The 27,256-nt window shown below is 40.8% G+C and overlaps 1 protein-coding gene across 3 annotated transcripts in view; it reads right to left on the bottom strand.

Moving 5' to 3' along the window:
• Positions 1-270: 270 nt before the first annotated feature.
• ST8SIA5 (ST8 alpha-N-acetyl-neuraminide alpha-2,8-sialyltransferase 5) overlaps positions 271-27,256 on the bottom strand; it is a 63,241-nt gene continuing 36,255 nt past the window's right edge. For all 3 annotated transcript variants that reach the window (XM_079330792.1, XM_079330793.1, XM_079330791.1), the window contains 6 exons: positions 19,705-19,797; positions 17,146-17,232; positions 13,799-13,943; positions 11,435-11,547; positions 7,933-8,025; positions 271-6,976 (listed from right to left, as the gene is read on the bottom strand). In XM_079330792.1, the coding sequence (XP_079186918.1) occupies positions 6,514-6,976; positions 7,933-8,025; positions 11,435-11,547; positions 13,799-13,943; positions 17,146-17,232; positions 19,705-19,797 (994 nt within the window). In that variant the 3' untranslated portion in view covers positions 271-6,513. The remainder of the gene's footprint in view (positions 6,977-7,932; positions 8,026-11,434; positions 11,548-13,798; positions 13,944-17,145; positions 17,233-19,704; positions 19,798-27,256) is intronic.

The following is a 27,256-nucleotide window of genomic DNA, read 5'->3' on the forward strand; positions in this document are numbered from 1 at the left end:
ACAATCCAGAACATAGACTAAATATTCAGCGATCAAAGTACCAAATTCTCAATTTGTATGGTTGCATAACCCTAAATACATTTTTATATGTATCTATAAATGATGCTCTATCATCATATAATTCCACAGCCGCGTTCTCCAGTTTTGTGAACCAATTTCTACCAGCTGAGCTTCCAATTCCCCCTGTTCAGAGACACAGAACAGCAGAAAATAAAAAATCAGTTTGAAGGCACAATAAGTGGCTCAAAGATTGCCTTTCCCAGAAAACTGTTAAAGTCATTTGTTTATTCAATAGAATTAAATCATCTTTCAAACACAGTGACACAGACCAAAAAAAAACAAAAACAAAAACAAACCTGAAACAAAAAAACAAACCAAGAAAACCCTGATTACTGCTCTAGTTATGGCTTACAGCAATAGATAGCCTTTCTATCACAACCATAGTACAGCTACAGAAACAATAATAAGCCAAAATTACAGGATGTAAAGTTGACAAAATAAAGGTCAGTCAAAGGACACAAGAGATAAACATCATCATAAAACCAAGATGACTCTGCATGGATTTCTCCACCCCCACTGCCACTGCCTTACAGAAACAGCAAACATGAAGCAGCTTTATTTTTGCCACAGCTCAAACTCCCCTACAATGAAGACACAAAGTTTTACTCCAGTACTCCCAAACCAAGCACTTGTTTCCCACCAAGTCAAAAACAGGGATATATTCAGTAGGCAGCAGCTCTTCAGTACAATTTACATGGGCTCAATGCAGAGGTTTGAGGGCCCAAAAATGAAACAAAAATCACCAGATTTTTGTCCTGTTCCAGGCAGAGAAGGGAGTTTTCCTCCTTTCCTCTTCTCCAAAGGGACAGGCTCAAATACACAAATAAAATGTGTATCATTTGGCCAACACAAGGTAAACAAAGAGGGATTAATTCTGCCTGTTCCCTGCTGCTAAAAGGGCATAACCAGAGTCTTCACAAGCTATAGGGAGAACTGGAAATACTTCAGTGTCTTGGTCCATCAGACAGTTTGAGGTACAAGAAACATCTTGAGAACCAGCCAACACAGTATCTGTTTTTTCTGGCTTAATTTGTCACTGTTTTACATGCTTAACACATTTTACAGTGGTTAGTTAAAAATGCACATCAGCTTACCCAAAGATCAAACACTGAGAACATCTATGGCTTCTAAATAGAAAGTCAGACACATTGGTAACATATTTACATCTTTCAATCCTTGAAGCACTGAGGCAGATTTGTCTTTCTTTAAGCTTCCCACTAAGGCCCAGTCCCTCATTTCTGATGTTTCTTGGATGCTCAGAGCTTTAGGGAGCATTGGAGGTGCTGGCAGCCTGGGACCCAGGCTCCCTCAACCAAATGCCTCTTGTACATTTGGATTTCCCTTAAATCTCTTTTTAAAAGCACTTAAGTACAATGTTAGTTTTGAATTGATACCTTTTTTTTTTTTTCTTTTTTAATACCATGCAGACAACACAGGATGCCAAGCAGGCTCACCCACATTGGACAGGATGATAACAAGACACCAAGTGATAATAATCTAGGAGGGTTTTTTGGGAGATGCAGGTTATTGGCTTGACTTACAAACACTGATGTAAGGCCTTAATTCTCTTTCTGCTGAACCCAAATGTGAATTTTGTGGTGGGTTCAAAGGTTGTGGGCTGCATCCTGCCTTGAACACATTCATATCACTGACAAATTCCATGCTGGTATTTTAAAGCAAGCAGAAAAAACCCTCTTTTCCTGAGACCTGTGGGTCACATACATACTGTCAGGTACAGAGGGCTCATCTATGATTTACACAACCACGATGAAATGCTTTGCATAGATGAATTTGAAAAGATGAATTTATGAAATCTGGAAGGGAGAGTGACAGCCACAACACTTCTCTTTCCAGAGAAGCTTGTTCTTTACTCACACCATTAAAATAATGGTATTGCTGCTGCACTGTATCTAAGCATATTAAAAAGGGTGTCTGAAACCAAGTGAGGGGGAAACAAGACACTGCTCTTCTTGCCCATGATTAAGGCCCATTCCTGGAGCACACCAAAATTTCCACACATTTCACTGGAATTTGTAAAGGCCCTAAGCATAAATACTCACTTCTTTATTCCTGAAACCTCAGCTTGCTACAGAATTTCCCAGGGAATTTGGCCCTTTAGGGTCTGCTGAATTTTAGTGTTTCCTTTTTTCCTACACTTGTAAGAGCTCTAAGGCTCTCTGCACACTCAAATGTGAGTGAGATGGGGAAAGAAAACCCATTCCAGATCCCTCAGCACTCACTACCTGAGCAGACAAGTGGAGAAGTCACCTGCCCCAGAAGATCAGAAAGGACAGAGACCCTCCCTCTCCACATCTCAGTGTCTTTCCCAGCTCAGTTTTCCCCAGGGATGAAGCAGGGATTGCTCCTGGCTGCCAGGCAGGGCTGAGCATGGGCAGCCCACCCACGCTCCTGCCTCCAAGGCTTGAGCAGCTCCTGCTCTGATTCACCAAACACCCACAGAGGGGACTATTCTTGGAGCTGGTTTCCTTCCATCTACTACATCTGGCCATCCCCAGTCACCTTTAATTCATCATCAGCCTGCAAGAGGGTAGGTTTTTTGAGGACTGGAGGAGCTGGTTGCTGCAAGCTGTGAAACTTCCTCTGTTGTCTCTCAGGGTTATTCCACAGCACTAAAGGCTCTGGAGCTTGCAGTCTCCCATATTCCCTTCACTTTGTTTCTCCAGGAGACCCCAGACCTGTTCAGCACAGTGCCTCTCCTCCCTGAGACAGCAGCAGGAGGAACAGCCACGGCATGGTTCTCCCTTTTGCAATTCATGAGCTGGCTTTGACAACTGTGTTGCAATCACAGGAAATATGCTAAAATATTATAATGGCCCTATCGCCATTGAAGCCATTCTGTCCAACAGCAAAGTTGGATTTTGTAAATCAAAAGCTATCAGCTAAACTATTCCAGCTAAATACTTCCTTCCCTTTGATGACAGCACTGGCAGACTCATAAGCCTCCTCTGTTGACCTGACAATAAAGACAAAGCAATCCTAGTTATGATTTCCAACTGAACTTGCATTGCCAGTGTATGCAGATATCAGGAACCTCTTAAGGGATTCTCCTAAATAATGTGAGGAATTGGGGATTAAAAATTTCTCTCTCCCTGTCTCAGGCTTCATATCCTCAGCAGCAGAGCTGAGATTAGAGCTCTAGCTCAGGATGTGGTACCAGACAGCTGACAGCCTTTCTTCATGGACAGATCAGAATTATTGGTGGGGGGGACTTCTCTGGGGCCTGAAGCCTTTTCTATGGGAAAGCACAACGTGCTACACATGACTTTTACTTGCAGCAAGCACACCTGACTGTCATTTCTTTATCACTCAAGTACCCCGTTGTTCAAAGGTTAAGATTGGACATCTGGAGCTTTGACCACATGGGAGAAGGGAAAACAAAACCAGCCCCAAACTCAGACAAATTGTTGATGTCAAAAGAATGTTTTCTTATGCTCAGCACACAAAAAAATGATGGCAGAAAACAAGGAGGATCCTTCTTTCTGCAAGAGCCCTTCTGCATATGGCATTTCTGACAAATGCCATAGTTTTGCAATCATTTTTTAAACAACACCTGTAAAATGAATCAGAAAGTGAACATGTTGCAATATGCATTTCATCTCAAAGACTATTTTATATATATTTTGTTAATTAACTCTGGATTGCAAATCACTCCTTATATCTAACTGTACATCTATGTACACCTTCACAGAAATATCTGGTCCTGTTTCTGCAGTCCCTACACAAATAAAATACCTGCCCACCTGAATGGGGGCTCTTTTCAGATAAATGTGGCAAGACTGGGCCTTTGGTGCATACGTGCAAGTATCCTGCACACACTTCTTAAAACCATTAAAAAAATATAGTAGCTATAGATTTATAAGCAATCAAAATCTAAACACAGTAAAACTGCACCTATTACAGTGAATTTACATTGCTCATTTATATGAAGCAAACAATGGAAAGGAAATGTCTGTGACCCTGTAATTACAGATTAACTGTAAATGCAGTCTTGCTTATCCTTTTGTCTGTCCAAAAGGATTTCTTGCAACTAAAAAAGAGGGATTTGCACTATTTCTATCGACATATGGATGCTTCTCAAGTGCTTTCCCATCTTTTCTGAAGTGCCTTTTGCAACTTATCAGACTCCTTTCAGCTGATTTTGTTCACTTCGATCACCATGGTGAAGAAAAATCTCTCACAAAAGAAGGTAACCTCAGCAGAGCAGCAGCAGCAAAGCAAACCTGAAGTCACTACTCGTCCCAAACTCAGGCAGAATAAGGAGTAAGGGCTCTAAGTACCAGCTTCAGTGTCATTACTTTTATCATAAAACTTAATGCACAGCGAGACGGCCAACCTGCAGTGACACGTTGCTCTCTAAATAGCACTTTCATCACAGCACTTCATTGTCAAAGCCCTTTGCACACAGATTTACAGAACACAGCAAAGACAAAGATCTCTTTTGCATATTGAATCAAGGAAACCATTTCACCTGCAGGTTCTTGGGAGTGCTGCCTATTTCACAGGTAGACGAGGGGGTGCTCAATAACACACAGTGTAACTCTAAGACCTAAAATACAACACCACAAATAATACATTAAGCTTAAGCACTGGTCCTTCACCTGCCCCTTGCTGGTGTTTCCCAGGTAAGTTCTGACACTTTCATCAAGGATATGGGTTACTTGTAAGGCAATCAGACCTTGTGAGTCTAGTGTAAATTAAATATGTTCTCACATACCATCCAGATCACTGCTGGCCAGCAGGGACTTTTGAAAGGGTGACCATGGTGCTTTCACTTTCTTTGTGATCATTTTATCTGCAGTGTGAGCAAGTTGCATGGCTCTCAGCATAGCACAGAGGCTTTTAAAAGAAGCTTTGTGCATTCATGCATTACAAAATCTAAACCAAGCCCACATTTGGATTTGAACCCTCTCCCCCCACTGAAAAATAAAAAAATATCCCTCATACAGAATTTTAAACTTCAAATCCTTGATCAAAGATCTTGTAATCTACACAAGACAAGACAAGGCAACAGCCCTAGTGCTTCAGACCAAGAACATAGAGAGGGAAACTCTGCTCATCTAACTATGCCAGCACAACTGAGACAGGAACCTCACCTCCTGTGTCATACCAGTATGAAAGGGCAAAAACTGCAACAAAATTGACACCAGCAACTTGTGGCATCTTTTCTGCTTCAGGATTTTGTCAGCTGTAGCAGGAGAAAAATTAGGCTTGGCATACCTGACAGAGCTACACTGATGACATTTAAAGAATACATCACCAGCCCTTTTGCTATCCTAATAACATTCTCAATATACAAAAACACCACAGTAAGATATCTCACATCTCAAGATGCGTAATTTTAAAATAAGCATCATAATCTAAGCCACAAAATAATTTCTCCGAATTTTAACTTCATTTCCTCAGGCGAGCTTATTACAGATACCTGAAAGTGTTAACTCAACCTGTAGAACAGTGACTCAACATTCAGATACTTTTACAAAGTCTTTAATAAAAATCCACGAGGAAATGTGTTTATTCTATCTTATGCTGAACCAAAAAATCAACTTATAAAATATAACTATGTTATATATTATCCCCTTGCTCTTCATCTCAATAAAACCTTGTGAAGTATCTTGTTTCTTCAGCAAGGATTTCAATGTGATGCTGAAATGGTGGCTGTATGAGGAAATGCACACATTGCCATGTGTTAGCCAGAAGGAAAGCATCACAGACAAGGAGAAAGGAAGCACAATCAGCAGAGAACAGAAATGCAAGACACAAGAAGGAAGAAGAAATCATCTCTAAAACAATATCACAACATGATTCACACAGTTACCTGTTGCTGTGAGTGGGACTTCAACATTCTATTCTATCCTGGCTGAAAAAATTCATAAAGTGATTTTGTTTAGTCCTAGCACAACTATCTGCTATTTTTGTTCAACACTTTGTGACATTACGGAACAAAGATTTTAAGTTATATATCCCCATTAAGCTATAATGCTAAAGAGTATTTTCAAAAACCTAAAGGCCAGTGAATAGTGTTCAATAAAACCTGGCAATACCCCAAGGTACTCGATCAGAAACCTATGTAAAGTCATACAGTCTATGGTAAAATTCTCCACCGCTGTTTTTTCCTCAAAAGTTTGGTGCTTTTCTCCATAATGAAATGATAAATATATTAATGTGCTCTATTTATCCCTAAATGTATTGTAAATGTGCTTCTTATCTGACTTGCTTTCCAGGACAGCATGTACCCTGGGGCACAGGTTTTTTTTTTCCCTTCTCCTACACTGTTACGGACCCAACTCTGCTAGCAGGAAAGATGCTGGTATCCTAGATCTTATGGGATGCAACGCCTTGAGGACATTTATATCAAACAATTATTGCATAATCTCGGGGCGTAACAAAAACCTCCTCCACCTCACAGGGGCCACCCAGCCGCCGCCACACCTGTCAGCTGCAGGTCCCCGTGTGGACCCGCAGGATCCCCTTGCTGTGCATGTGGAGGAAATTGAATATCTCCGAGGGCATGGCGTGGAAACCGGGACGGGGCTTCACGTTGTCGTAGTAGTGATGAGTTATAAAAATCCCTGAGGGGTTCATGGGGAAGGCCCAGAAGCCGAAGAGGTGCACCTCCTGGCAGAGCTCCAGGGCCGCAGTCACCAGGATCAGCCCGGTGCTGACCCGCTTGGCGCGCACGCCCTGGCCGAGCCAGTAGCGCGACACGTTGATCAGGTACTGGGGGTGGAAATAGTAGACGGCCTGCTGAGACTCGAAGTCGTCCAGGACGTACTTGACGCGGATGGACACGTCCGTGTTGCGCGTGTTGTAGAAGGCCGGCAGCAGCACGGACGCGTTCTCGTACACCTGCAGCACCTCGTAGAAAGGCTTCCTCCACTTCTCCAGCTTGTGGAATCTGGAGGGGAGAGGGTACGAGGGATGGTCAGCACATTCCCAGAAAGAAAACCCCCAGTATGCCGTATTTTCTATAGTTATTTTTTCTACATTTGTAATTATTTCTGACGCAGGGATAATTGAGACGATGCTTCATTCCCATAATAACTTAGATTTGTAGCTATGGCACCACCATGAAAAGCAGGGTAAAAATTCAGAGCATAAAAAAGAATAACCTTGTGGACATTTCTGATCATGTCTCGCTTCTCAGGGTATTATTAGAAGTGTGTAATTTTTCCAAGCTATGTAGTGCACCATGCCGTGCAGAGCTGTATAAAAAAGTGGTGAATGCCAAAGCTAGCAAGTATCTAAGATGTCTAACTGCAATTTTTTAATCAAATCAATTATTTTACGTTGCTTGAGAAAAGAAACTCATTCCCACACCAAGAAAGGAAAGCAGCAATGAGCCTCATGGTCCCAAATCTGTCACAAGGCAGCATTAGGGCATTAACAAATTCAATATTAAAATCACCTAGTCAATCCTGTGTACAGTAACATTTCACTGACATTTCTTTAAAACGTGACAATGCGTGTTAACTTTATTTACTTGATGATCTTGATTTTCCAAAGTTAATGACTCTGATTCTACAACTTCAACACATCAGGTGGGATCCAGTTTCTTTCACCCTGAATGTTTCTAAAACATTTGACTGGGACTTGCAAGAAGAGCAGGGGAAGGATGTCTCTGTTATTTTATTTTTAGCTCATTGCCTTTCCATTTTCTATCATCAAAGTGCAGGTTTAAGCGTTTAACACATTTCTACAACTTGTTACTTACTGAATTCAGAATGAAATGTATGATTCATAGTGATGGTATCAAGTAGGATTTGGGAAAAAAATTCTGTGTAACAGACTTAAGTTTAAGGTAGATTTGGGAGATCAAGAGTGAAATAAATATGAAAAAAACCCAGAAATAACCTCTCAGTAATTATACTGGGATTGACAGTCACAACATCTGTCTTCACCCCAACGTCCATGAAGTATTTCTCAGATATAGGAGGCAAATTGCATCTACAAAAGAGAGAAATGGTAAGAAAGTTTAAAAAATTCTTTCACCTTTTCAGGACTAGAAAATATAATTTATTTAAGCATTTCTGTCAAGCAACAAATCTAGAAACAGAGTGAGAATTTGAAATTGTATCAAAACATGGTGATGCCTGATTTATGCAATAATTTAATAAGTTCTTGAGGGTTGTGTGAAGACCTCTCTTGTTCCCTCACCTGTGGGAGATAATCCCCTTTTGCATGTGTAACCAATGCTCATTTTGCCTCCTAAATAGCACTTTACCTATTTACTCTGGCAGTTTAGAATGCAAAATGGATTGAAGCTCCAAGGCCAATCAGCCTATAAAATCAAAGGCTTGCTGAGCAGGAGCTGAGATGTATTCAATAATTAATAAACTGCATCTAAAACACTGCCTTTAAGATGCTTTGGTTTATACCCAAGAGAATTGAGGGGAAATGTTCCATGAGAGACAAATCAATCCAGACCTAATTAATCCCAAACTATCTGCTTTGCTTCCTTTTCCATTTATAAGCATCTCCCAACATAGTGTAATAACAGCAATTCTGACTCCAGAAGTTCACCACAGAACATCAAAGTTATTGGAAGCAAACTTGTGAGATTTGCAAGCTTTGACTTTGCCCAACATCCATTAACCTTGGCCTTGTCCTAAATACATAATCTCACAAAATTTAGACCATCTCTCAAAGGGATGCTGAAGTAACTGAAACATGCACTCACAAGCTACCACAGTCTTTGCTTCCATAGGAAATCCAGCTGAAAAAAACCAAAATTTCATCATGTGATAAAGCATGGCCTGGAAACTGGTTTTACATTCAGTTTAAGCTAGAGTTAGGCGTTGAGTGACACTTTGAAAGCTTTTTTGAAGTGTTTTGCAAGTTTCAAGTAAAACCATCACTGTTAAGACCCCTACATCTTAAAAATACTCTTGTGCCTAATTCTCAAAATTGTCCCTATTTCTGAAGAACAGGGATGAGCAAAACAGGGAGAAAACTGTGATAGTATTTAGGGTAAAAGATTCTTGCTGTTTTCACAATAACACAGTTTAGCTGTCAGGATAATTTCTCACTCAGAGAGTACAGTTTGGGGAGCAGAAGAATGCACAAAATTCCTTCAAATTCCTTCTTACACTCAAAAGGTTCACATGCACATCACAGGCAGTCTGTCTTTATCAGGTCAGAGAATAGCTTTTGGCTTTATTTTTCATAGTCAATGCCATTCCCAGCACTTTCTTCTGCTGGGTCATGCAACTCAAGACCTCGGGCACCCCCAGGACCACCCAGCACTGGGCAGTGTGCTTATCAGATTGTATCTGGAGAAGGTTCTTCAATATTTCTGAACAGGAATTTCGCACCAGGATTAAGAGTGACTGAATGTGTTGAAAGTGATAAAGCCTTATAAAAATTGTCCCATCTGCATAAACTGTACTTTTGTTATAACACTCCAAAAACTCAACCCCATCAAGGGAGGAGTCCCATCCCTAAATTCACTGTGTTTCACCACAGAGCTCTGCTCTGGCCAGCAGATGGAGACAGACAATAACTACTAGTAAATGCAATTCTGGTGTGCATTTTATATATTCTATTGTGCTAAAACTAATTGTTTTCAGAATTTACTTCACAGGACAGTCTTGGCTGTGTGCTGCTGGCCACAAGAAAAGATATTTCCCAGGTGTCCTGAAGGTATAGCTGAATGTAATCAGGGCTCCATAAGCAGCTTGTGAAAAGTTTTATATTATTTCACTGGTGGCTAAGATGATGATTCCTGATAGTTTGGCAGAGTGCTGGTTGGAAAGAAGATTTGTTCAGACCTGACCCTGAATACAAGTTTTACTTTAAAACTGGTATCAGCAGACCTGGATTTTTAAAACACTGGCATGTCACTGTGCATAATCCACATTTTGGAAGAGGCAAACCAGGAGTTTCTTTGCACTGATATATTTATTCATATTTCAGTTCTGACTAAACCTCTATTTAATTGTTACTATTACCAAACAAAACCCAATTTTTAAGTTCTCTAATAATCTCTTCTTTTTTTTAGCAGTTGTGGTACAGTTCAAGGAAGAGTAGCAGTTGTAAAACATGACCTCTACTAAAAGTGCTTAAATATAAATGAGATTTGCCAGACATTTCAGCTCCTGCCTAAAAACTTGCCATTTCCATGAGTCACATGGGCTTCTGCTTTCATCCATACTCATGGTTGTGATCCAACACAACAGCAGGGAATTTACAGTAAGTATTAAATGCATATGGAGTACACTAGGCTTTTAAGAAAAAAAAAATATGTGAAGCCTGGACTTTCTCATAGACTTTTTCTTTCATTGGAAACTAAGATAATAGTTTTCTGTAAAGTTGTCACAAGAGGCAGACAAAAGGATCTGAAAAAATGAATGCTGAATATAGGACCTGTAAAAGTTTCTCATATGATGTCAAATTAAATTAAGACAGCACTGAACCAAAATCTGATCTCATTTTTGCTGGTGTGAAGTCATAGAAATTAATTGTTTTCTGCATAGTTATTCTCAACTGACAACAGCAGACCCAAGATCAGAAAATAGGCCAACTGAAATAAAGAGATTTTTCTTTTCTAGAGAACAAGTCATGAATCTGTGAGCTAGTGGTCATATGCCATGACCCAGGCAAAGAGCTTAACAGGATTTAGAGAGGGATTAGTCATGCATATGAATAACAAAAAAAAAATATTTCTCATATACATTAAGGATTATAAAACTGCTGCTAGACTCTCCTATCCAGGGACACTCATTGTGGGACATCCCAGTCTATGCAAAACCTGGATAATTCCACATACAGTGAGGAGCAATGAAGACACTTAACCTTTAAAGTTATTCTGGTGACTCTGGAGGCCCTGGATTGGTTATTGATTACACCAAGTCCTATTATTGAACACCTGAGCTCTGCACCAGGCCAGAAACACACCTCTGAGGCACATCAATAGCTGTGAGCTATTAACATCTGACCAAACTGCTTGTCACTTCATAGAGGCTTTGAGGCTTAGATCTGCCCCAGAAAATTATGCCCACGTTTATAGGACACTGCTTATAGGCTAATGGCAACAGAAGGATTAATCTACAACCTCATTGGAAGGGGATATCCTGAAAGAGAACGTCAGACCTTGCCAATAAGTTGATGATGAACCCCACAAAGCTAGGGAGAAATAATTCCTCAAAGCATAATTTTCAAAAAATATTATAAAGTAAGATGCTTTGGTTTTTTTGGGTTTGTTTTTTTTTTCTTTTGAAACACAGCTTTTTGAGCAAGAAGCAGGCAGGACACTACCAATTTAGCAGATGCCATGTTTCTGTGTGAGAGAGAATAGCTTTGCAATGTTTTATTTGTGATTAGAGGAGGCAAAAAAAGAGAAAAATGGTGTTGATACCGGAACACGAAATCTGCGCTGTCGATCTCCCGGCCACATCTGCTGTTCTTCAGAATTCCTCCATTCCCAACCACTGCACATCTCTTAAACTGGGAGCGGTGGTACGGCATGTCCTGCAACAGCACGGCAAGGAAGTGGTTAAACACCCCAAAATCTGGAACCAACAAGTCTCTTTTCCACTTTTTTCCTTTTTTCCCTCTGCAGCTGCACCTTGATGCATTAACTGTAGGATGTTGACCTGGTTCTGGGGTGCAATATTCCCTGCACAAGAAGTGATGGGATATTTTGCTGTGCAGAGATGGCACAGGCAACAAACCCAAGTGGGGGGAAAAAAAACCCAACAATAAACTGTTCTTTTTTCCCAAGCTCAATAACATAAGGAATAATTTTAAACATTTGCTTTCCCCTTTGATTTCCACATTAAACCATAAATTAGTGTAGCTCAGGCACTGTTTTCTGAGCTGCCTGCAAACTGCTGGCTCCTCAGGCTCTGGTGTCCTGCTTTTGGGAAGTGTGCACACAGAGTTCTGGGGCAGCCAGTAAAGCTCAAGTAGTCTGTCAGACAGTGCACTGCAGAAAGCAGCCCAACCTTTAGTGCTCACCAACTCTAATTGTACTATTAGTATTAATGATTGTTAATTAGCATTTGCACTACCAGCACTGCTTTTTGTCAGGCACCTTTTGGGGATTGTGGAGGATGCATCTTCCTGTAACCTTTGGGCAGAATTCACACACAGAGATGCAGCTGCTGTGGAAGCCAGAGAGAGTGAAAATCACATCTTGAGAACAAACTGGGCTGTTAGGGTGAGAGGGCTGTGACGCAGAGCTGAGCCACACTACACCTTATGAATATGTAGGGATGTGCTTATATAAGCATGAGAGTGCTCGTTTTTGGTACATACATATTTTATCAATAATCTCATGCTGCAAACTACAGAGGGATGCAGGAGTGGCTTGACATTTCTGGGTGATTATTCCCAGGATCCTTCCACGGCATCCATAAGCCATGAGGCAAAAAGGGCATGCGATTTCACCTGTCTGAGAAAAGCAGCAGCTGCCTGAAAGAGAGGAAATATGGAGCTGTCTGTGCTTTATGCAGTGATTTCTTAACACCAAGTGCCTTTGCAGCCCTGGAAGGCAAATCAGGTGCCCATGCTTAGCACAAGGCTCTTGCCCCTACAGCACTGCTGCTGTCTTTTCAGCCCTTTATTTCCTACACATGCCAGGCTGCAGCCCTTTTCCTGTGCAGAGGGTGGCTTTGGTCACTGCCCAGTGACTCCCAAAGGCATTTTGGCACACGTACACAGCATCCTGATCATACCTGGACAAGCACCACAGCAGCTCTAGCACACTCCTAGCAGGTCTCAGACTTTCATGCACTCATCTGCCTAATCAGTCAGGATTTGAGGATAATACTCCTGGACTGAGATTCTTTGCACATCTCCAGATGCCAAAGTGCTTTCCTGGATCCATGCCTTTCCCCTGCTTCTGCCCCAGCTCCCCATGAGCACCTTCAGTTAGCAGCACTTCCCTGCCTCTCAGCAGTGCTCGGAAATCCAAAGGATTAGAAGCAGTTGCACCCTGAAGAACAAGTTCCATGGCACAAATCTGAGTATTTAACCTGAATACACATCTGGCTTTTCGAAAGGGATAAATTTCAGCTGCCCCCTCCAAGTATGCTGCTGTAAATTGAAGGGGTGTGCCTCATGATAAATCTGCAGCCACATCAGCCCATTCCTGCACACCAGTCTCTGTGCACAGAGCAGATTACATACTGATTATAACCTTGAGTACCCCTGGAGGTCAAGCGTCATTTGCTGGAAAGGTTTTGAATAATCATCATGATTACATTTAAAAATTACAAAGCCCGTTCACAGATAATCTGCAAACGGAAATGAGTGCACAAATAGTCTTTGTGAATATGAATTGTAAAATAATCGTGCCAAAAAACAATAGCAGACCTACTCCCAAATGTTGGATTTATTATATGTGAATATTATGCTTTAAAAGAGTTCTGATCAATAATTATCCTTTTATTTAGATTTCTTACTTCATTATCCATGTTGCTCATAAGTCAGTAATATTCTGCAGGAAATTACATACATATATATATATATATATATATATATATACACATATATATGTGTGTGTGTGTGTGTGTATGTATGTATGTGTCTATATGTTTTGCAGATGGCCACCAAAAAACAGGATAATCATCTAAAATATTTTACCAAAGACAAACATTTTCAAAATATAAGCAGTGAATTTTGTAAAAATGTCAAGCAAGTGCTAAATGCTTGGCTGTAGGATAGTGCCTAAAGCAGCAAGTACAAGGAAACTGATCCTGCAAATGGGAATAGGCACCTTTGGAAACATTTTGAAAATTTCTTGGTTGATATGAAAGATTCCACTTGTGTCCACTTCATATTTCAGTTTAGTTCCCAAGGGAGTATTTTTCTGGGTGGTGAACAGAAAGGATGGGGCGTTGCAACACCTTGACAGAGTAGACCTGTAAAATAAAGAGAAATAAGACCAAGGAGCTGATGGCATGATACAGGATTTGTAATTGCTGTTACTCCTAACAAAGTTTTTTCCACCAAAAAGAAATTTTTTTTACTCTAGGATGGGTAAAATGGTGGTTTGTTGGATTTTCATTCGGAAAACTTCAGATTCAGTGAAATTTTCTTTGATTGAGAAAACTATGACAAAACAGAAAGAAAAGAGAGTAAAAGTGACACCTGTACTTATCTTTTGTATCCTGTGGGAAATACATGTGCAAATTCTGCCCTGTTTTAGTCCTCAAAGATGAGCTTCTGCCTCCAATATCATGGCAAAACCACCTTAATGAATTGGTCCCTCTGCACCTTAGAGGTCTTCAGCATTTTGTAGATTATATACTCATCACTGGGAAAAATGCAGGGGTTAAAGAGTCCCCCTGGAGATGTGGCAACATGGCAGGGCAGTATTTAAACACAGCAATACCCAAAGACACTGCCCCACTTACCAAACTGCTGTGGGGCACAGCACACTTTGATTACAGCAAAAAAAAAAACTTTCAAAGATCTTAGTTGTGATCTTGGCCTTGCACGTGTGTGTGTCAGGAAGGTGATGTGGCCTGACAGATGGGTGCCAGGAAAACTGGTCATGCCTAAAACTCAAAAATCTCAGACAAATCACTAAAATTTTCTTTGTCCCTGGGATAAAAATGGAAGAAATTCCAGAGTAAGAGAGAAAAAATACTGAGCTGTGATGCCTTCGCCATGTTACACATGAAATGTAAATAGGAAAAGCAGCTTTGCAAATAAGATTCCCTTTCCCAGCTCCCATTCTTCCCTGAATACTTTTCTTCTTATACTGGTGGCACTGAAAGCCCTGACTTCTGTTCATTCTTATTCCAGAGATGGTTTATTTCTCAATAAATACATTTTATACCTTTAATGGAAAACGTGTAATGGTGAATGTACAAGCATGAAGACAAAGCTAAATTGCTCTCAAATAATCCAGATTAAATGCCTTGCCTCTGGGGTATGTGGCTTCATATTCTAAGTTGGAAGAATAAGCCACCCTTCTTTATGGCTTTATTACAAGCACCAGAAAGCAAATAGAGAATTATGCAAACATTTCAGTGATGCCCAATTACTCTCATATACTTGACTCATGCAGGATGGCACAAAATGACCATCAGATCACGGCAGCAAATGAGACTGAAAAAGTCAATGAATAATGTCTAACTACAAAAATAATTACAAACAGATAGTGGAATTGAATTGTTACACTTGGATATGAGAAAAACCTCTTCATTGGCTGCTCCTTAAGGAATTGAAGGAGATGTATTTCCTTAATGTCCAGCTGGTGTTCCACAGGCACAGTCCTTTATGTGAATGCCTGGCATCTGATGGAAGAAGACTCTCAAGGAAACTGCTTTCCTTAGTCTCCAGATACAAACTCTGTTGTGATTTTTGCCCTTTCTCCCTCTCTGATGCTTAAGTAGCTGCCATTTAAAATCTGCTGGGTTCTCCCTATCTATCTCACATGATGGTCAAGGACTGGCAAAGCTCAAAATCCCACAGCTCAGAAGGTTACACATTTCAGCATTTTTCTAAACAACCTCCTAACTGGGAGACCCTGCTTTGCTTTTGAGAGACAACAGCTTCCCCTGATGTCTCTGCCCCATGGAACACAGACAAAACAGACTTTAGACATTTTTTTCTTTTTAATTGCAAGCACTCCTGTTGCTCCTGAAAGCAGCTGACTCAGATTATGTTACATCTGGGTGCCATGAAGGTTCCTGGAACAGTGATATATCAGTCAGGCAGGTACAGGCAGTGACAGGAGTCTTTCATCTCTTTTTTCTCTCAGTGCACAGGGTGGAGAGGGATTCTTTGTTTAATATCCTGGGGGCCTGAGATAGATTGATGGTCCTCCAGGTGGTCTTTGGATGGTCCTTTCTCATTGCTCCCATCTCTGCTCTGGCCCCCAAACCTCAAAGGGCTCTTTTCCATACCTCAAAGTGCTGCTCACTATCTGGGCACAATTATTACTTCTCTCACTCCAGCTGTTATTAAAATAATGAGCTGTAGTACTGAATGACTCCTCTCTTCAAAACGAGCTCTGATAATTGCTTATCAAGTAATTTCCAGGAAAAATACAAGGGAAAAAGCAAAGCAAAGCAAAGCAAAGCAAACCAAACCAAACCAAAACAAAACATACTCAAAACCACCAACAACATCAAAAACAACAAAACCAAACAAACAAACAAGAAAAACCACTGAAAAACTTAGGTGTGGAGATCATGTTGGAGAAACTGTTATGAGCCTGAGACTAACAATGTTATTTTTAAAGATGTCAATGACTAACTCAGCACATGAATTCTCACACTTTCTCATTAACTCCTGACATCTATTTCCTGGAATCATGCAACAGAATTTGGAATAAAGCTGGGGACTTCATTATAAACAGCAGCTCCAAATTGTACCAGTGACTTGCAGATTTCAGTCTACAGCACTTACCCTGAAATAGTTCGTTTTCTCAAAACCTACTCAAATATGGCACTGGAATATATCAATATATAAGATTCAAAAATTGTTTTTGCTTCACTCTACTGTTGCCTTCACAGTTTCAAAAGTTGTGTCTTGACAGGCTAATGGAGACTTCACCAGAGAAATTACTTGAAAGACAGAACCCTAGAGAAACAGAGAGGTCTCTGAAGACCAGAAAAAATATGTAGAAAATAATAGCTGAGAAGCCAGGAAAAAAACCCCAAACAAACAGGGAAAGTCATAACCAAGGTCTGATAGTACTTAAAACAGCCAGAAGAACCCAGTTTATTTTGCAGGCCAAATTTGCAGAATCAGCAGTGATATTTCCATTCCAAGCCACAGAGTTAGGATGACATGTTAGGTGCAGCCATTAAATCTCATCTCCATCCTCACTGCTGCCCAAATAACCTGGAAATCTTTCCCATACCAGATTCCTTGCCTTTCCTGGGGGATTGTTCCACATGCCAGAAAAGCATTCTTTCACTCTTCCTGCTAAGTTGTCTTGGTTTTTTTTTTTTTAAGTACAGGTAAAAATCCACATTTATTCAAAAGGATGGTACTCCATGTCATGATAGCTCTTGTTATCCATATGAAATTTTGATCTCTCTGCAGGAAGCTAAACTCAAACCAAAGTAAATTTTACTCAGTCTCATAATTGTGAGCCATTCTTACTTGAATAAATTGGCTTCTGTGACATTCATCTCCCATTTGCACATCTGTAGGCTCTTCCATCTGTCAAACAATTCGGTTTGTTTCACCCTAAAATATAAAAAGTAAATAAATAAATAAAGATTAAGTTTACTACAAGAGCACAATTTCCTAAAACAGCTGCAGATAGAGTACCATACAAATTGATAGGGCAAATCAGTCAGTCTAGACAGTACAAAATATATAATTTTTCTTCTTTTTTCTGCTCAGACATAGCCACTTGAAGCCCTGTGTATGCAAGAATTGATGTTTGGGAATGATTTGTTCCCCCTGATAGGCTTTCTCCATTTTTTTCGGGATAAAAATTGCAATATTGAGTAAGAAGCATCTACTCTACCAAAATCTGCTGGGAAACAAATGTGTCTCTACCAGCTGGGTATGGGGGGAAAGATGCACCCAGCAGAAGGGCCCAGGAAGGGGGTATTGGAAAAAGGGATTAATTTGGCCAACTATAGTTGTATTTTGGTAAGTTTAACTTAATCTGTGAGATCCTACAGCAAAAACATTGTAGGTAAATTCATTTTATGAACAATTTTCGAGCTCACATGTAGGGATAAGTGTCTGTGATGGTAAGAGGAAATGAAAAGCTCTTTACACAAGGATCTCTACCTCCTCCTCTGCTAATCAATATACCTGTAGTCACATTAAAATAAAAAATAATAATAAAAAAAACCTACAGCAGCAAAACATTCCTATTTCAACTAGGCTGATACAGGATGACTCATTTTTTGATGATATCACCAATTCCAAGAACTTCCTCACTGAAGTTCGCACATATTCTTGTTCCTTTGGACAACAAAGGTAATGAAGGCTCTGCAAATAACTGGAGGTAGGAAGCAGCTGCATAATCTAGCTAAGAAACTTGGAAGTATGTGATTTCTGCTAGATTGATAGGTCTTAATGAGTTCTCTTTGGGCTTGAGGGCTTTTAATGTTTGAATAAAGCAAAGACTTTTAAGATAATTATATATTTAATGTGAGTAGAACCTAGTATTTCCCAGGCTGAGGAAGTTACAGGAAGGAATTAGGTCATATTGTACTTTCTGTGACCCACCAGAGCACATTAACTTGGAAATCTTCCATTACCATAAGGGCTGACTTGGGAAACACAGCACATTTGAATCAAGAACATCAGAAGAGACCAGCAGAGTAAAAGATCTTAATGTCAAATGGCATCTACTGTAGAATTAAGGGTAACTCATATCTAGCTGAGCAGGACTCCACTACCTTCCTTGGGCCACTGGGTAAGATGAAGAAAAATGAGGAATTCTCTGTGTCCTCTGATTAGTACATATAAAAAAAATAAAATTAAAAACAAAGGCAATTCAGACCTCCCCATCTTAAGCAGAACATTGGCAGAAGTGTGACATTCTCAGCCCTCCTATTTATTTTTAAGTGCTGCAAGTCAGCAAGTGGTGCAAAATGTGTTACTCGTGCATCCTTCATCCAGAGCAGAAGGCAAGGACATGACCTACATTTTGCTGTGCACAAAGTCAGTGAGGGAGACATGCTCAGACTCATGCAGACCTGGAGCACCAAACTGTATATTCTGTATTTTCTGTAGCCCTGGCTGCCAAATGTTGTGCACCTGTGGAGCTGCACTTTGAACTGACACTGCCAGAGCACTTTGCAGACCTTGTGCATTGCCTGTAGCATTACTAAACCACTGGCTTTAGAAATGGTGAGGGATTAAGCATAATCTAAGCACCTAAACACAGTGAAATGCTGAAAATGCAAAAGGGCAACACTAAAGTTACCCAGCTGTGCACTGTCACAAATTCACTTTTTTCACCCAGTTCCTTTGCTATGGTTTCATATATGCATCTCATTCAACTCATTGGTTTCCTGACTTACTTATTGGACTAAAAAACAAAATTTAGAGATATTTTATTGTTTCCCAGAATCACATTTTCTTACCTTTTCACTGACAGGTTTTGAGTTGTGAAACTCTCTGTTGTTTGAAGAGATCAAGAATACAAATGGGCTCAGAAAATATCTAAACCAATTAGTAGAATGGGCTATTGTCCATTCTGATTGCTCCAGTCTGGACTCCTTCTATCAGTCCACAAGTCCCCATGCCAGTATTTATTATCAGGAAGGGCTAAGCATTTTCTTCCTTTCTTAGATTTCACTGCTGTCCAGTGTCAATGAAAAAGCCCTAAGCTAGAAGAAGACTTGTGTGAGTCTTCTTGGCTGTTCTTACTCTTTAATTACTGGAAATATGATATTACAAACACTGTATTTAATTCCCAGCAATAATTCTGGGCCTGACCAAAATGCCTCAATATATGGGAAAAGCTTCCATGTTTTGTAAATGGACCTCAGATGCAATTCAAACACTGCTTGCACAGGTAGTAAAAGGTTAAGGATCCCTTCTGAGATCCCTGTTGATGTGATCTCATGAGCCTTGCATCTTTTGACAGTGTCATTGTAAGATACCATTCCATTCTGCCTCAGAATTAACTTTTTTTGCAATGCTTTTATTGGCAAATACTTATACTTTTTACATTTATTTCATACTTACATAGACAAGACCTTCACCTCAATGATGTCCTGCCTTAATTCCAGGCATTTCGTGGAGTTGTACTCCAAAGGCCCTTCATAAAACTCAAAATACCTGAGGAAGGACAAGAAAAGATATCATAAATAAAATTTAGGCTAGAGTAATTGTCGTGCACATCAACAGAATTTTGCTGAAAGTTGTAATTTATGATTCCTGCCTAACTTGAGGCTGCACTGCCTGGCCAATAGGCAGTTTGTCCCTTCATAGGAAAGCACAGATATCCCTGCTGGTCCTAGAACAGTCTCTTCTGCCCAGTTTTTGCATTCCTACAGGAGTTCATCCATCTTGAAGCATTGACAAGGACCTGGAACCTTTTCCAGCAGTCAGCACCTGGCAGATGGAACTGAAAGTCAGGGCAAAACCACTGATCATTTAAGGAACACATCTTTTGGGTGCCTGACTGTTCTGGGTTGGAAAAAAACAGTATCATAAAAGTGCTAGAGGCTGTATTCTGTCTGTGGAGGCTATTCCATAGCTCCCGATCAACAGAGATTTCACTGGGATTTACTCTTTTGGTCTATTTGGAAGGGAATGGAAATTGGGAATATATTCCTGAAAAATAGTTTTGGAACAAAAAGATTTGAATGCACAGATACAGCATAAATAACAGTGATATTCTTGATTAAAATAGAGACATAAATATTTACTTTATTGTCTAATTTCATTACCTTAGTCACTGCACTGAAGAGAAAGAAAAACACAATGGTAGTTACTCATGCTTGGGGGAAAGAAAAAACCCAGGCTGTCAAGTGAACTCAGTGAGTCTGTGCTGAAATTGCAAACAAGATTTAGGGTTTCAACCAAGCTCTGCAACAGTTTCACTCCTAATCATTAGAAGTCTGTATTAAAACCTAATTTCTAAGACCTGCACATACCCATGAAGGAATTGAGGAATCAATGAAAAACTAAGACAAGATGACCTGGAGGAATAGGTATTATAAATAAAGCTAGAGGAAGCTCTTTTGATGGATCCTTTAAAATACTGGAATTCAAGAGGTTGTAATTCCAAGAACTGATTTTTTTAGTCTTTAAATGGAAATATAAGATTTGTGGAAAAGCTTCATTCAAGCCGTCACTAGAAATGTAATATTTAAGGTTTGTGTCATTGCAAAATAATATCCAAATTCATTTTTGACCAGTGTGTGACTGGAAAAAGCCCTAGAGCCTCCCAAAGCAACTTGCATTCAGCTGGGAATGTTTCTATCCTGTTAATACTGCTTTTCTGTCCTGTCAAGTGCTGTTTTAGGTGTCTCCTTCACCTCTCCATGAAGTTTTCACCACCTCAGCTTTTTCAAGCCCCAGTGAAAAGCACAAACCTTGAGACTGAAAGGAGAAAATTCATGCATAAAAGGTGGCAAGAGGAGAAAAAAAAAATTCCTAATAAAGAAGTCAGAAAAACCCAATAGCTCATCTTTTAAAAATGTGGCTATTTGCCAATGTGTTTGTATAGCCTTCAGAGAAACAAAAAAGAATTTTTATAAGTTTTGTAAAGGAAATTATGTAGTTAAAGTACTCCAAAATCAATGAGAACTCTGTGAAAAGGCATCCTGAAGGGAGATGTAACATGAATCTTCATCAAAAGATGAAGGATTGCACTCTCCTTCCAGCTGAATTATTCACTGGACATTCAGGATTTACTCAGGAGCAGCTGAAATCCACTGCCCTGGCACACCTCCCATGTCTTGTTGATGTGGATCTGAGCAGCCTGTGGAGGAGGCTTCAGCTGGGTTTGGATGAGGAGCCCACCTGCTTGCACCAGCCAAAGCCCCTGTTACTCCAGGTAACTTCCCAAACCAAACCAAAATCTCTCTGTAGACAGCACCATAGAATTTCTTACTGATCCCACAGAATTTTCCAGGGCTGAAGGAATCCCCTCTGGCTACCACCACAGGCAATGTTTCAATCCTCTGAGATAATAATTTTTCTAACTGTCAACTGTGGTATCAATGCTTTTCTTTGGTTCTTTGAGTCAGACAGTGCTGGCACCCTGGATGTGCATGTTCTACAGTAATTAGGGGCAGGTACTCACCCCCACACAGCTCAGCACCTTACACACCCCTCCTGCTTCTTAGGGTGTGCAGGAGTGAGCAACACCTATCAGCCTCACCTGTCACCTGGCACTTCATTTCACTACCTTGGATGTGCCTCAGGACAGATAAGCAGAGCAAAAATCTAGATTAGCATTTATTTTTATCTTTCCTGTGCACTTCTGGCTTTGCTGCTAAGTCAGAGAGAGGCAGCTCAGATGTCAAACAGCACATGCTGTCACGTGGGAGCACCACAGCACAGGAAAGCTGCCTTCAGCCTGTGGCACTGCACTCAAAGATGTCATTTTGTGAAATGGAGATGAAATTTCCTGTGTTCCAGCCATCCCCTTTGATCATTGCCTGTTGACTCAATCCACAAACCAAAAATAGAAATGAAAAAGGATGTTTTACCTAAGCATCAGAAGGTTAAGGAGGAAAGGACTGGGTCAAAAATAAACCACTTCTGGATCTGAAAGGAAATCAATCCATGAGGCAACGCTGTAATTCTAGCAGAGCTGTTCCATGAGCCTGCAGATTGAGAAAGCACAGGACGGTCCTGCAAGCCTATAACTCTCACAACAGCTTCAGGTTTCCCTACAGAGCCACTGGGAGCACTGAATTCACCATTTTCTACCTCGTGGAAGTGCAGAGGGAGGGTCCATGGGACAGGCTGGGTGATCAATGGCAGTGTCATTCTGCACAGAGAGGGGAGAAGATGCTGCTGGCCATGGGGTCAGTTTGACTGAAGTGAGCTTAGTGATGCCAAGCTATTGAATAAATATCATTTTACTGATGTCCTTCACCAGCCCTGAGCCTCACTGGAGGAGAAGCCAGCTACTAAACCCTCCTCAGTCATAATGCTACAGATGCTGCTGCAAGTAATAATGATGCTGCAACAGCATTCAGGGTTTTTCAAGGCAGTGGCTGGTCAACAGACTCAGGAAAAAAGGGCTCCTGTGTTTCTCACAGGGTTTTCATGCTATTTATTTGCTTCACAGCAATTCCTCCTGCTGCAGACACGGTGGGATATTAGCAGAGGTTGTTCCCTGGAGCATTGGACAATCTCTTCCCACAGAAGAGCTTCACACTGTTCTTTCCTAGAATGCAGCTCTTGCACAACAGCAGGCCCTAGAACAAGGGACTTGGGTTCCCTCAGCCTCCAGAGATGTCCTTTAATCCCACATCCTCATCCTGCTAGGGTCTGGTCCTGCAGGGAGTGTTTGGAGATGAGGCCCCCACACTTTCCCAGAGGAAGCATCAGTCTCACCCACTCCCTGGTCTCTGAGAGTTCTTTCTGCCTATTAACTCCCACTCTAAAACATGTAGTTCCCTGTGAACAAAGATACATTTGCCTGTCAGAAAGCTTAATTAGCACAAATGGAAACTGTCCTCCCCATCATCCTCCTCAGTCTGATCTCCAGCTAAGAAACAAGGGTGTAGTTCAGTTTATTTTGATTTATGTTCTTGATTAGTGACAAGTGACAAACCTGACTGTACTACTTACTCTCGTTGCTGCAGAAAAGGTCTGTGTCTTGGCTTTACAAGAATGACAGTCAGGTTTTATTAACCATAAAACAGAGTTGATCTGTCACCACCATAATGTCATCTCCCTGCATTTTTCCACTTCCCCTGATGAAACATAAATAACTTTTATCCCTTTAAAGGTCACAAGTCTACCGGAAAACCAACACAAGAATTCATGATTTTTTACCCTAAGAACACAATTGCAAATTAATTACAACTCAGTTGCATGTGGGGCTGTGCTTTCCCAGGGCACTGGACACTACACACCACTCACTGCTCTGTGTCCTCTCATGTCAATCGTAGCTTTCAAACCTACAACACTTTTCCAGGATCAAATACTGTGCCTGAACACCACACACAAGCTGCAAGTGCTTGGAGAGGACTGGTTTTTCTACAGCCCACTGCACTGAGTGCCCAGAAATTAGATTCTATTCACTCTGTAATTTTCTATTTTTGACTGACTGAAACTTTCTTCTTTTCTAACCTTCATGTCCCCCGTTGCAACCTCACCTCCAGCTGAGCTGCCTACTGAGCTCACTAGTGAGAGACACATTTGGTTTCTCAGTACATCAGCTAACACTTAGGTCTTTGATCATCTGCAGTTGTGCAGCTCCTTCTTTGATCAGAAGTAAGCTTTTCTTGATCACACCACACGAATTAAAAAGCCCAAGACTTCAATCCTGCCTCCAAGTGACGCTTGTGTTGAGACACTGATTTGTCTGATATACTGAACAAAGGTTTTAAAGTATAATTTAGTGCAATGGTCAGGCATTTTTTAAGCAGGGCTATTTATTTTCTCGAGCTGCCTTCCCATCCATTCTGCTGTTCCTGCAGTGCCAGTTCCTGACACTGTTTGCAGCACTTGCGCACCAAGACTGCAGAGCATCGCAGGAAGGATTCCACCTACCCTGCAGGAAAAACAAAGATCTTTCCAAAAATATACATTATCCAGTGACTAAGAAATGAGAATAAATGAACCAAGCCCTGCAGGCTTCTGCTAAATGCCTACTAAGAGTGCTGTCCAATTAGCAGTGCCTGCACTCATCAGCATGGGCAGATCCATGGCCAACCTTGGGTCGAGATTCACCTTCCTTTCTCAGGAACATTCCAAGTGTGCCAGAGAAAATTCCCCAAAGCACAGGGGACTCACACCATCTGGCAAGGCTTGCATGGAATCTTCAGGTCCATGGAGCAAAAATACTGCTGGGGTGGAGCCTATCACAGCTATAGAGGCCCTGGAAAAATCATCTATAGAACATCTATAGTAGGTGTTGACTTCATCAGAGTCCATTGTGAGAGACCAAATCACCCTGGCATTTGCTTCTCTTAATGCTTCTATGTGACATCAAAGCCCACAAGATTTGGTCAAAAAGTTTTAAGGGCTTTACATCAGTTCAGGGGTTTTTCTCCCTTAATAAAAGCATCCTACCACTTTGCATGGCCTGTTCTCTCAGGATTATCCTGTCCCATTGGGAAGGGATTATCCCTTGAATGAAACTATTCTGTTATCTCATCCTTGGGGACAACAAATATTACAAAAGACAGTTCACATTCCTCCTGTGTACTACATGCTGATGACCATGTCACTGGCAATAACTGGTTTGAATCCTGTATCATCTTCATCTCTAGTGCTATTAGATGTCTAACTGATCATGAACTTTCTGTATACTCTGTGGGTGGGAGCAAAATATGCCACCATAGCCTGTGCCATATAAAAAAAATAAAATGTAAGAAAGATAAAATGGTCATGTATCTCTGTATATATTGTGTACAAATACCTCTTCTGAATTACTGCATCCAGTTCTGGCATTGCATCTTTGGGGGTTTGAGACACTGGGGGTTTGGGTTGCAAAAGGACCTGCAGAAATTATCTGGATTCTAAAAAATTATGAGAGGCGTGTGAAGCTTAATCTAAACATATGGTGACTGAGTAGGGAGATACTGCACCAGGAAGCAATTACCAGTGGCAGGAAGGTTTTCAATAAAGTATAGCAAGGAAAAATAGTATTCAATGCCTGGAAGCTAAAGATAGAAATGGCATCCTTAGTTCAAGAGTGGCTTTCTTTCTAGAAGAACCAGAGTAACTAAAGTTCAGAATCTGGAATTCTTCTACAAAGACTCAAGTTTTCTAGGAGATTTTTGCAGCTCAGGTTAAAAGCTATTGATTCATGATTCCACTGATCATTCACTTAGGACATTTTGATATGTTTGGTCTTACAGAGTCATGAGTTTTTCTGGGGTTTTATAATAGATGGTGTCAAATAGGTCCATCCTTTAAGACAAGGACAGTTCAGCAAGATATTATGCCTCTCTTCCAAGTTAAAATTTTTGCTTTCAAGAAACCAAAAGTGTTTCCATGGACCAGCCCTAAATTCCTAACTTTGATCTTCTGCAGAGGAGGAGTGGCTTTTATATTCCTGTCCTTTAAAGGCTGCTCATGGATAGCTCACTAAATATCCCCAGCAAAGTGGAAAACACAATTTTTTTTCCTCAGAGATGCTCCTTTTCTGGATTCTTTTTTTGACCTGGTCCCATGACTCCACAGGTATCTTACACATCTGTGCAGTCAAGATGATGGTTGTGATGCCCTGAGGATATGATTTTCCTCACAGCCTTGTAAGCTCCTGGCAAACAGGCACTGGCTGCTCACTGCCATTCTGATTATGATCTCCCATCTCCCAACTCCACACTCAGATCACTTGGCATAGCTTGTCTCTGCTGCTCATTACCTCATTAGCAATGTGAATTTACCAAACATCCACTCCTGCCAAAGGCACGCCGTTCCCTTCCAATCTGTCCACTGATTTGGGGCACAAGCTCTCCACAGATTCAGCCTAGCACAGCACCACAGTAAGTTGCAAAACACAGCTCCACTGCAGCAGTCGTGGGTGTAGCAGCAGGAGCTCCAGCAGAAAAAGCCCTAAATGGCACAGCAAAGTCCAGGCTGCCTCCTGCTTCTCCCTGGAGATAAGCCCACCTTGCAGACCCTCAACACCACCACCCTTTGTGCTTCCCAGGTCCTCTCTGACACAGACTGACACCCATCTCCATTTAGAGGTTCTCCCACTGTGCAGTGTGTGAATGATTTTTTGGAGACTACATTGAATTTGAGTTTCAAGGACACGTTGGTGCTTCTTGTCTTTCTCTGTACCAAACCAACACTGTCTCCTGACAAGCAGCAGTGGAGTATTCTGCAGGAAGCCCTGTTTTCCCGATTTCATTTCAAAACCCTCAGATTTTTAATAAACTGCTGCTTGGGCGTTTTAATCAAGCCCTTTGCCATTCACTCTGACTGAAATGATCTGCTGATGTTGTTATCTGTATGACCACCCACCTAGAAGGCATAGCAGAACTCATGACAACCCTTCTACATCAATGACATCTCAAAACCCACATTTTAGCTTATTGCAAGCAACTACTTCTTCAGGATTTTTTTAGGTTTTTTTCCTCTGTGGTTTTTAGATTTTAGGATTCTTGTATGAGAACTCAGCAACGTGACTTAAGGAAAATCCTAAGCTCTTATGTTCACTTTTGTACCACACCTATTTGATAAATCAAATTGATTCTACTTTTTATTTTGTAGCCAGTGAGGACAAAGCTTCATAATGTCATACTAGAGAATTCAGTGTACAAATTGACAGGCCAAAAAAGTATAATCCCCTGTCACCCATCAAAGACATCTGTGGTCTCACCACAAAAACTCTACATTGAATCTTATCTTCAGCTCCAGTAGACTGGAGAGAACACCATAAACCAACTAATATGGCAGATAAGTCATCCTGTCATTAAGGCAGATTCTTTGCAGTGAAAAATTATTTAAGCATGATGACTCACAATCCCAGTAAGCTGCAAAACATATTAAAAGGAGAGCAGCAGAATCTGAGCTCTGGGAAGGGATTGTACATTTCACTCCTCATAACCAACATTAGATAAAACCCTTTACCTGATTCACTACAAGGATG

The sequence above is a fragment of the Erithacus rubecula genome (genome assembly GCF_903797595.1).
Source record: "Erithacus rubecula genome assembly, chromosome: Z".
NCBI classification, from domain to species: domain Eukaryota; kingdom Metazoa; phylum Chordata; class Aves; order Passeriformes; family Muscicapidae; genus Erithacus; species Erithacus rubecula.